Below are 12,111 nucleotides of genomic sequence, written 5' to 3'. Positions count from 1 at the left end.
CACACGATATAATTCCATCTTTTTTTTTAATTTAGCAAAAATGTATTAAGTGTATTTATTTGCCAGAGTCTATGATAGATGTTGGTTCTACAGTGATAAAAGGCATGGTCCCTGACCTTAGTGAGTTTAAAGTCTATTGGGAAAAGAAACATGCAAACAAGTTAGAACAACATAATTCTTTGCTATGATGAAGGTACAAATTACAGTGAGAGCATAGGAAAAAGAGCATAAATTCTTCCCAGGGTGACCTGAGATGAAATCACAGATAAGGAAGCATGTGAACTGAAACTTAAGGAATCAGTAGATGTGGATACGGTAGGGTAAACTGCAAAGCCTCTGCAACCCAATAGGGATGGGATGTGATTAAATATGTTATTATTTGTAAATTTGTGGAAACAATGCCTAGCACATAGTAATATATGTGTCTTCATTAGTTAAGTAACATGAGCAGACATGGAAATATTTGTTCCTGTTTCAAACACTTGTAAATATTGCTTTGCTTAATAAGAGTTTATAAATATTGCTCAACTAGAAACCAAGGAAAGCTAGTTCCCAGGTCCCAGTAATAAAGAGGAAATTCATGGTCAGAGCAAAGTGAAGCTAAGTCAAGGGTACTCAGGGAGAAATCAGGATCCCATAGAGATTAGGGGCTGGGACTTTAATATTTTATGGGGACTGAGATTCTAAGGTATAGCCTAGTGTACATGAAATGCCCAAACTGAGATATCTCATATATCTTGGCCTCCGTGAAACAGGTATTTCAATTTACCTACTAGCCCAAGGATGCTGCAAGAAAGTTGCTATCTTGGGCTATGGGTTGAAAAAGTTACCCAGGAGAAATCATGGGTTGCAAGCATTAGGACTAAATCCACACTACCTCATTGTGTAGGAGCTCAAAGCTGGAAAATTAACATTAAAAACTGCACCAAGTCTATAAACCAATAGGATGATTAAAAAAAAAAAGAGAGAAACTACATTGAAGATATTAATGGCATAAAAACACTGATGGAAAAAAAATCTTGCTGAAGATGAGCTTACTAAAAGAAGAAGAAAAAGGCAAATGACTCAGGAATTGAACTACCATGGGGAAGAATTAGCAGCCACTTCAAGTTACCCTGAAACTCCAAGTAGTAGAGCAAAGCGAAGAGATTTTAAAACAGGTGTGAATAAAAGGCTCAAAGAGAAGAAAAAAAAAAACTTGAATACAAAGGTAAGGCAAAGACAAGATGAAAACAGAAGATTTGGAAAATAACAAAAAGAAGTTCTAGGAATGAGAGATTGAGTAATTAAAATTAGTGGCAGCCAGAACTTGGTTTCTCATACCATTCTCCAACAAAAGGAATCAGGATTCCTTGGAGAAATCCTTGGGTTATTCTAGGACTGGGAATGTAGATGAATTTAGAGCATCTTATAGCCAATAAGTAAGAAGTGCTCAAACATCAAAATAATGAGGGTGTGTCAGAAGGAACACAGGAGTCAACTGAAGGTTGGCAGGTATCAAATCTCCCTGATTTTTAGATTCATTTTTAAAAATGACAATGTTTGTAATATGGAAGAAATTACATCTTTTGCAAGATACTTAAATGTATGATCAAACATTTAGATGTTAACTTAAAATATGTAATGGGTGCCTCGTTTTTCAAAATTCTTTTAGGACAGCCATGAAGAGCACTGCTTGGTTTTCTATTCTACCCAGTTTTGGAATGTGTGGGTTTCGGGGATGAACATACTCAGTTTTACCAAACTTGGCCAACGTACACCTCAGAGTGCTTGCAATGGTCTCCAATTCATGAGCAGTACGAGTTTGTCTTTCCTCACATTTTTCCAATATTCGTCACTGTCAGAGTTTATGATAGTTTTCATCCTGATGTGTGCTATATTGTGTTATTTTACTTTTTGTTTCCCTGATGACTAGTGTGGTTAAGCATCTTCCATATTTTTATTTTGTTATTGAGGTTGCTTCTTCTGTGAATTGACTCTTCATCTCTTTGCTTCTTTAATTACTTTTTTAAATGGATTTGTAGGGATTGAAATATATACATATTCAGAATATTAGCCTTTTTCCTATTATATTTCTATTAATTTTTAATGTTTACATACTGAAATTTATTAATCATTTATTACTTCTGGATGTTAAGCCATAATTAAAAGACTTTCCCTACAGGAAGAGAAACTCGTCAGCCACGTTTCTTGTATGGCTTTCTCTCTTACATTTGGATCACTGATCCATTTGGAGTTTATTCTTGTATGAGGTACAGATACGAGAATCTGGGTCTAATTTTCTCTCTTCCAACTGGCCAACCAGGTGCCAGCAATTGCATTATTATGTAACTGCCACTACAATATGAAATGTAACCTTTATCATATATAAGATTTCCCTGTGCATCTGGGTCTGTTTCTGCAGTTTCTACTCTATCCTGCTCAGCTGTCTATTCAGGTCCAAGTACCAACTTTGTTACTTAAATAAACTTTAAAAGATATTTCAGTGTCTGGTAGGGCTAGCCACACACAGGCACACATACACACACACACACATACACATACACACACACACGTACATATACACATATACATATGTACACAAACATACACATACATACATACACACATGTACACATACACATATACATATGTACACAAACACACATGTACACATACACGTACACATACAAACACACATATACATACACACGTACACATACATGCATACACACATGTACACATATACATACACGTGCACATACAAACACACACGCATACACATATACATACACACATACGCATACACACACATATGCACACACACAACACACATATACACACATACACAGATGTACACATACACACAATACACACAACACACACACATACTCACAAACACACACACAACACACACATACACACACTCTTGCAGCTTTCCCCTTTCACCATTTCTGTCTGTTCTTGCTTATTTTTCCACATGAACGTGAGGTCTTTGATATCCGACCACTGTTGAATGCGTTCACAGAGAGGTGCACTTCAGAGCATTCTAATCTCAGCCGTTCGGGTAAAATGTGTCTACACCTGTGCTGAACTGAAACGTTTCATCTTCAAGGATAGAAATGACGCAAAGGGGACGAAGGTTGCTCTCCCAGGAGCTCATAGTATAAGGCCGTTAACAGCTAGTCACTGGACCTGTTGAGGTCGTTTGCGGTTTGAGAACTGATCTTTGAAACCGACTCACCCTCACCAGGGTCCCTGAAACAGGCCGGACCTGTGCAGTTGCTCACTCGTCCACCTCCCTTCCCTTCCTTCCCTCCCCTCCCCTTTCTTTCATCAATCCTGGCAGGAGAAATGCAGGCAGTTAGCAAAGTCGGAAGGGGCCCGCGATCAGCAGACCAGGCTCATGAAGATACCAGCGTGTTTCCCCAACACCTAAACCCAACAGAATTTGACCGATAAATTCTAGGAATGTCTCTGTTTCCTTGCACTCAAAGTAATATTTTTAAATGTGTAACAGATCAGATCTTACATACTGAGATGTACATAAGGAAGCTTTGTTTTCCATAACAAGTAGTGGTAGACAAGAAACTTGCTGATCAAAGGGAACAATCCACCTGATTTAAAAGTCGATCAATACTACTCAGCCATAAAAAAGAATGAAATAATGCCATTTGCAGCAACATGGATGCAACTAGAGATTATCATACTGAGTGAAGTAAGTCAGACAAAGAAAGACAAAAACCATATGCTATCACTTATACGTGTAATCTAAAATATGACACAAATGAACTTATCTACAAAACAGAAACAGACTCACAGACATAGAGAAGAGACTAGCGGTTGTCAAGGGGGAGGGGGAGGGGTTGGGAGTTTGGGGTGAGCAGATGTAAGCTATTATATAGATAATGGATAAACAACTAAGGTCCTACTGTATAGCACAGAGAACTATATTCAGTATCCTATGATAAACCATAATGGAAAGGAATATTAAAAAGAATATATGCATGTACAACTGAGTCACTTCGCTGTACAGCAGAAATTAACACAGCATTGTAAATCAACTAGACTTCAATTTTTAAAAATTGTAAAAGTCGATCACTCAGTTCAGCAGCAAATTCATTACCAGGCACTTGTCTCCTCTTAAACATTACCCTTTCTGTCTCCTACCCACCTCCACCTTGCTCTTACCCTGCAGTGGGAGGGTTTCCATCCTGTTCTCCTTCTTACGGATCTTTACACATTTCAAGGAAGTCACCCTTTCAGCTTCTGGTTGAGTCAGGTTGGAGCAGCTGAAAAACCTGTCCAGTGATCACGTTGTGCCATCTGGTGGAAACTCAGTCTTTTCCAGGCGGAGGCAAATAAGAGAATTTTTCTGCTCCTGTGTTCCTGGTTCCGTATCTGTGTCTGACTACATCGCAAGGAGATGCTGATAAATTTTACAAAAACAACGCCAGCGGAGGCCAGTCTCCACCCTGTCAACTCCATTAATTCAGTATTTTTCCAAAAGAAATCTTTGCATCTGCCCTGTAATCTTCCTAAATGAAAGCAAACAACACCTAGAGTCCAAATTTACATCCTATTTTGTGAACGTGTTAGCAAATGTACACGTTGCCCTTAAATTTCTCTTTTTCCCAAAGAAATTTGTATTTTGGCTAAAAAATAGTTTTCCAGAGATATTCACCAATAGCATTTTCTTCTGCTGTGGTGTGCCAGAGTGCTAACCACGCCGTCGAAGCTACTGCACAGGGCTAGGACTGTCTAATGTTTGCATCTATTTTCAGAGGATGCTAATTTCATAGACTCCATTGATGGGAAGTTAAAATTCTTTACTCTGCTTTATTTCTGAATTTATCAATGAGTAATGTACCATATGTTAGCATTCAAGAATGAGTGAAGATACCATATACCTTACTGATTATATTTTCTATGCTAAGCCCTTGGTTGGGGGACTCCTGGGGTGGCTGTTTTTTATGCTATTTTTCCTGGTTTCTCTCCCTCATTTCAGACTAGAATCCCCAACACGGAGTCTCAGCATGGATGCCCCGAAAGGCATTCATATTCAAGCTGCTGCAGGGAAAATCGAGGCCCTTTCCCAGATGGACATCGTTCTTCACAGCAGTGATGGGACGGTGAGTCCAGTAGATGGGGGCGGGGTGGGCCTCCCGTTGTACAAGCCTCACGTCCCCTGAGCACTGATGACACTCTTGCCCATTAAGGCATCAGCATAGTAAATTTATGGTAGTTTGTAAAGAAACGTCATGAAAGGCATAGCACAGAAAATGTGAAAGGAAGGAAAAGACAATTTAGCACTGAAAGAAGGGCCGAGAAAGGTTAAAATAATTCTATGTTGGATCCAGACTGCTTTGTTTGGTATTTGTGCTATCAAGTCTCTTGTTATTTTCAGCTTTAAAAAGTACTAGACTTTCAGAGCTTACAGAGAACATCAGTACTGCCATTTCCTAGTGATCCAACTTCCCTCAGTAGGGCCGTCACTAGGAGTTACCTGTGACAGCCGTCATCCGTTACTGCCAGGGGTGGTCGCTCGCACCAAGTTCTGGGTAAGTGAAAATTAAATATGAAAAGTAAGAGCTACAGTAAGAAAAAACCCGGAACCTCAGGTCCAGAAATAAAACATCGCTAATACGAGCTGCGGCTATAACGGGCAGCAGGGTACAGGCTTCCCACTATTGACCTTTCTAGTGCGAGATCAGTTTGCCAATTACTGTGTGAATTCAGGGACGCTAACGGGCCTCTCTGGGCCTACCCCCTCAATTGTCAAGTACGGGAAATAGTATTTACTTCACAATGTCACAGGGTTATGAGACCCCAATGCGGTAAGATAACTTTGAAATGATATTAATTTAATAGTAAGAGGGAGGTGTTGTTAAGGCAGCTCCTGAGTACACAGGACCCTCGAGGGCAGCCCGCTGGTGGGAAACCAAAGTCATCAGGCGAAGCCCCTGCAGGTTGTAACTTACAAAGTTTTGATGCATGGAGCAGATAAATGCAAAAGTGGAAGCCAGGAATTTTGGAATCTTATTACTAAATCGTAATGTCACTACGTACTGAAAGCGTATGACCTTGATAAAAATCTATACTGATCTTAGTTTTGAAATAATATTACTTATTTTCATGAATTGGGTGCCATTTTACAAGTAGCACTCGGCCTGACCCGTACTTGAAGTTGGGAGCTAGTTCAAAGTGAAGAGATGTCTGGCCTCCCAAAAAATATTCTCCCAAAAAGGCAAATGAAGATGAACAAGAAAGCAGTATATGGACCATCAGTGACCAGAGTTTGCTGGAAGGACAGGAAAAAAATAACTAGAAAAAAATTAACCAATTAACCAGGAAAAAGGAGAGAGGAGAAGCCAACAAGTTAGGGAAAAGCAAAGAACTGGGCAGAACCCAAAGCATTAGACAATAACCTAAATAGGTTCTGCTCTAAAAAAAATAAGACCCACTTGACTTCCTCCTCTGACAGTGACCCAGACCCCAGGGCAAAGCCTGCCTATCACGCATGTGTACTGTCACCCACCGCTTCCGTGAAGAGGTCAGCATCCCGAGAGGGGACACAGACGCAAACGCCAGTTTATTAAAAGCTTGGAGTATACAGGATGAGAGCCACGTAAAACAAAGGAGGGGTCCGACCTTGTTGGCGAGGAAGAACATGGAACCTTCCCAAACATGGTTTAATTCCTTCTGACAAGTGAGCGCCCTGGTCAGGCTTGGCTGCTCTGTGTGACCACACTTATTTCCTTAAGCTGTCAGAGAGATTTCCAGATCTCAATAAATGGCCATTTGTTTGTATTTCAGTTCAACTAAACCTCGATAGGAACAAAAAAATCCAGTGGCTTTCATCTTATTTTAGTTGTCTGTGTGTCTACTGCTTTCCTGCATTTAACAGAAGGCAGCAGAGTTTCAAATAATATTTTAAAAGCCGAGGAAATGGTTGACAGCTATTAGGATGAATTTAATTGCCTCTCACAGGAAAATAAAATCAGGAGAAATTCCAACAATCACAGGTTAAAATGACTAAGATGAATCTACTTCTGTGGCTTGTATCAATACTTTATCCTAATAGGGAGGAGAAGCTGAAGGTCAAAGTGGAACACAAGGCAAAGAATTGTATTATTTTGGTCAAATAATTCTGAAAGGTCTTCATAAAAGTGTCGCATCATACATTTTTTTCTAGCTCGCCCAGCACAATGAGTAAAAGAAAAAAAATGACTTCCCTCCAGTTCCTAAGGACTATTTATCCCCTGCCTGGATGTAAACTAGAAATAGGCTTTTAAAGAATCAGATAATTGTAATATGATTTCAGTCAAGCCAGATGCCTACTTCATTTTCTCTGCAGAGAAACAGCGAATTTGTTTGGAACATTCTGAGCATTTAATTTTGTGCTTGTTGCGTTCATTCCTCCTTGACCACTTCATCTCTCGTTCTCTCCCAAGCAGCTTGTGCTCGATGCTGAAACTGTGTGTTTACCCAAGTTGGCTCAGGGGACTCAGGGTCCCGCAAGCAGCTTGCAGGGACTCTACGAAATCTGTGCGTGTCCAGATGGGAAGCTTTACCTGTCTGTGGCCGGCGTGGGTACCACGTGCCATGAGAACAGTCACATCTGCCTCTAAACCAGGGGCATCTTCCACGGAGCTACCTGCCTCGTTTCGGTGAGCTTTGGAGTGCTGAGCTTAAGCCTTCACACCTGGAGCAAATCGACAAAGTAAAGCTGAGTTGGCACATGGGAAGGAAGTAGGACCCGCTTTCGAAGGGAGCTCAGAAAGAAAAATGTACCAGTGGAAGTGTTCCCATGAAACTCCGTGATCTCAAAGTGGCGGGTGGACCTTAGACACAAAAGTCAAAGGAATATCAGGAGAATGTGTTGATTCCACTAGACTGATTCATTTCCATCAGAACCATTGTGACTTTCTCTTTCTTGTACGTGTGGATCTACAGTGAAATATTGAACTGCTGTGTGGAATATCAGCTGTGGGTATGTGACTCCCCATGAGAGTAGCCGTGGTCCTGCTGAGGTGCCCCGAGAGTTCCATGAGGTTTTCCTCTGTGTTGCTCAAACCTGTAAGCGCTCTCTTCATTTAATGCAACGTTTGTCAGGTTTCACAAGAAAATCTTCAAGTTTTGAAGGGACGTTAAGGTTGATTTGATTTTCAGTATGTAGTCAGGGGAATACATTATACAAAACCATGCTTTCTTTATATAGTCAATGAGCAATAAAAATCAACCTACATTTTTCACAGACTTCACAGTGTGTCTTACTTTCTTTAATCCTCATAACTCTTTGAGGTAGGTACTACTTTTCCCCCAGTTACTGGTGATAAAAAAGGTTCAGATGAGACAAGTCACAAGGTCACACAGTATCTGTTAAAATTAAACTAAACTGTGACCCTGCATTTCCACATCGGTTTTCACTTCAGACAACTTTGACCTGTGTCTCATTCCATCCGCGGCACCAATCTACCTGATACCTGCGCAGATGGGCTGGTGCTCGCTTGGCAAGTGGAGAAACTAAAGTCCAAAGGGTCTTGTCATCCACCAGAATCGCACCGCGAGTAGGCAGGGGCTCCCAGCTGCCCAGCAGGCATGCCCACCTGATGGGACAGGTGAGGGACCAGGTGGAACCTCACGGAGTCAGCCTCTTACACTCACCGTCGGTTGTGTGATTTGTATTTGCATCCGGTGGGTACACTGAACCCATGAGCACGTTGGTTTTGTGGAGGCCACTCACTCACTCTGTAAAATGCCCTTCAGCACACAGAGCTGTGGATGTCAGTCTTGGTTTGTGGTTTACCAGTTGTTTATTTATTTATTATTTATTTTTGGCTGCATTAGGTCTTCGTTGCTGCATGGGCTTTCTCTAGTTGCAGCGAGCGGGGGCTACTTTTCGTTGCGGTGCACGGGCTTCTCATTGCAGTGGCTTCTCTTGTTGCGGAGCACGGGCTCTAGGCACGCGGGCTTCAGTAGTTGTGGCTCACAGGCTCAGTAGTTGTGACTCGCGGGCCCCAGAGCGCAGGCTCAGTAGCTGTGGCACACGGGCTTAGTTGCTCCGCGGCATGTGGGATCTTCCCGGACCAGGGCTCGAACCCATGTCCCCTGCATCGGCAGGGGGATTCTTAACCACTGCACCACCAGGGAAGCCCAGCACTGCAACTTTCTAATTAAAGGATTTATAACTATAAACACAACTTCAGTTTCACTTTCCACAGTCTCAGAACTGAAAGAAAAGTGAGTCTTTATTTCCAGTGCTGTTTTGACAAGGTGTTAACAGTGCAGCCCACTTCTGACAACTCCGCGACTTTTAAATTACTAGTGTCATAAACACTTGAGATTACAAAAGTACAGTGTTTCCTAAGCAGTTAAGGGCAAACTCAACTCTAAATATAATGCTCCTAGTTTCTGGGGGCGGGGGCGGGGGGGGGCTTTAGATTATAAACTGGTATTTGCCTTTTCCATTTAGTTGAGTCCTGATTTTTAAAATTAACGTCTGCTTTCTTGCTCTAACATTCCTATTGTCATAGTAAATAATGTCGCCGTTTTTGTGTCATATGTACTTTCCTGTACCATGTTTGTGCAAAATAAAAAAGTCTTCCAGCCCAGTTGATGTAGATGGAACACAGGATCACCATGGAACATTTCTAAACTAGTTTGGTTCTCATAGAACGTGTGTACATGTCAAAAAAGATGATGCTGATGATAAAGTGAGGTCGAGAAAAACAATCAAAGAGAAAGTATGCGGAATAGAACCTTTTAAACAAAAGGTGCAAATCAGATCTTTTTGCTCCTCTGCTATAATGGAATCATCACTAAAGCTGTTTCTAGCTTCATTCTCCAGAGTGATCAGGAATTTCTCCTTGGTTAGAATAAGAACTTTTAGATGGGCTGTATTCTAAGATGTATTACATAAACCTGTCTTCTTAAGTACATTATACAGTGTAACTTAAATTTCCGTTAAAGGTGCAAGGCCATGCTTATGAACGTACCCAATGAGGCATACACACAGATAGCCCTACACACTAGGTGCTTATCGACCGTCGAGTGCTGATATTTTAGTGACCTCACAAAATAGTCCTTGTTTCTTTTCCAATTTCCGAACCGACTGAGAAGCAGACACAAGTGAAAAAGATGAAGATCACAATATCAGCTTTAATAGTAAAGTTGGATTTGCAGCAAAATGGACTTGCTAAGACCTTTCAGCAGAACAACCCTGAACCTCTCCCGCCCCGGCAGGCTCCGACTCCGCAGCCCCTACACGAGTTCAGGTCCCCCCGCCCGGGCACCCCCAGGTCAGTCTCCACTCGTGCGCGGACAGGGAAGCAGGGTGGGAGCTCCGGCGAGGCTGGGTCGATTTGTATTGATTTTCATCCCCTCCCTTCTCTGATCCAACACGCCTCTTCTCCCTTGGCTTTAGCTGGCTTCTCTGTACTGTAAATGCCACTGCAAATTGGCTGTGGTTTAATAACCAAACAAACTTTGGGCCACGTATAAACAAGCAGGTGGAAGAAGCGGGTCTAAGGGCACCGAGGGAAAAAGGTGGATTCGGAGCTGAACAGTCAGTGCAGCTTCACCTTTCGTCCTGGGCTTTGGATCCAGAACAAATGAGGGCACTTCCCGGGCCATTTAGCAGCTACAGGAGAAACAAGCCCGAATTTTAAACACATAGCTCTTATTTTTCAGTAAAATGTACCTCGCATTGGCTTTGGTATCCAAGTCTTCCCCAGTCTCTCCCACACCTGACGGCACGCGGTGCCCGGGACCGGCTTCCAAACCAATGAAGGAGTGATGACACTTTTGGCCAAACTTGTCAAAACAAGATAAATGGAGAAAAAGCGTCAGAAGACAGAGTTTTAGGAAATTCCACCTGCCGACTGCAGCTCCTGCCCGTGGGGTGCGCGCCCTGCAGGTCGCGGACTTGCCGGCCCCCGCGATGGCGAGTCAGCTCCTGGAAGGAGAGCTCTTCCCAGGTCTGTGTCCGTGTCTCCTGCTGGTTCTCAGTCTCTGGTAGAAGCCGGAGTCATACATGACTCATTAAAAATCTCATCTAACTGCTGTTTTCTACTAGCTTTTATCCTTGAGGTCTGCAAAATATTGGAAGGACAGAAGATGGTCAGCTGGCGCTAGTGAAAAACATCCCCACCAGTCCCCAAAGCACACCTGTTCTCTTTATTTGACTGAACGCTATGTGAACATTTTCCCACCATCATTCTCAGGCTCGTCACTGGTCTCCCCCTGGGGGCTGTGGCGCATTCAGCCCTTCCGCTCACAGGGAAGCACAGAACCCGCTCCTGAGTGCAGAAGGCCTGTTCCAACCCCTTTCTCAGGAGCAGCTACGCCCACACCGGCTGGCAGTTTCCACCTTCTTTTTAATAAAAAAAGCAAAATAGGATAAAGTGGGGGGGGGGGGGAGCCTAATACAAAAAATAGTTCAGGTCCGAAATTCCTTATCCTGAATTTCAAAATCTAAAAAGTTCCAAAAAATGAAAACTTTCCAAATACATCTACTGCAAACTATGGCTGGCAAAACCTGACCTAAATTTAGATGAGGCTACTTCTCACGGTTGTGTAGTTTACTGTGGGTGGGTATTCATGGTTTCACTGCAGAAATACTAATGTGTTTGATTAAAGGGAGCTGCCCAACTCTGATGGAAAGGCCTCATTAAACCCAGTTTATATGCACTGGTATTAACGTTCTAAAATCCAAATTCTGAAAAACATTTGGATGCAAGGGTTTCATATAAGGGACTGTGGACCTGTATTTTTTTCTTTCAAAGGAAGTCTAGAAAAAACACAAAACTCCACCTAGATCAACTATCACAAAAGCCAGACAGGGTGTTCTGTGTACATTTTAATATCCAAAAGCAATGAAATATACTCCAAGTGTCGAATCTGAGTTTTAAAGCAGCAAGAGCTTAAGAAAGTCCCAGACAGCTGGAGACCCAGCGTTTGGGTCGCCCCGGAACAGAGAATTCCAAGCCTGGTCTGCCAGATTTAGAAGACTTGTGCCTGAGGTGTAAAGATGAACATGTCCTACCTGTTAGGGCTCAAGTGTGAATTGGCCCCAGGCACACAGCCCTCCCCTGAGGCAAGGTCGGTATCAATCCAGCCTCTACCTACAGA

At 42.4% G+C, this 12,111-nt stretch overlaps 1 protein-coding gene across 5 annotated transcripts in view; it reads left to right on the top strand.

Moving 5' to 3' along the window:
- The window catches only part of SGCG (sarcoglycan gamma), a 51,174-nt gene extending 42,936 nt beyond the window's left edge, over positions 1–8,238 (top strand). For all 5 annotated transcript variants that reach the window (XM_082435116.1, XM_082435120.1, XM_082435119.1 and 2 more), the window contains 2 exons: positions 4,988–5,111; positions 7,437–8,238. In XM_082435116.1, the coding sequence (XP_082291242.1) occupies positions 4,988–5,111; positions 7,437–7,610 (298 nt within the window). In that variant the 3' untranslated portion in view covers positions 7,611–8,238. The remainder of the gene's footprint in view (positions 1–4,987; positions 5,112–7,436) is intronic.
- Positions 8,239–12,111: the final 3,873 nt, after the last annotated feature.

This window comes from Balaenoptera physalus, assembly GCF_965194825.1.
Source record: "Balaenoptera physalus genome assembly, chromosome: 18".
In the NCBI taxonomy this organism is placed as follows: domain Eukaryota; kingdom Metazoa; phylum Chordata; class Mammalia; order Artiodactyla; family Balaenopteridae; genus Balaenoptera; species Balaenoptera physalus.
Note: the sequence above shows the minus strand (reverse complement) of the source record. Positions and strands in the feature narration are given on the sequence as shown.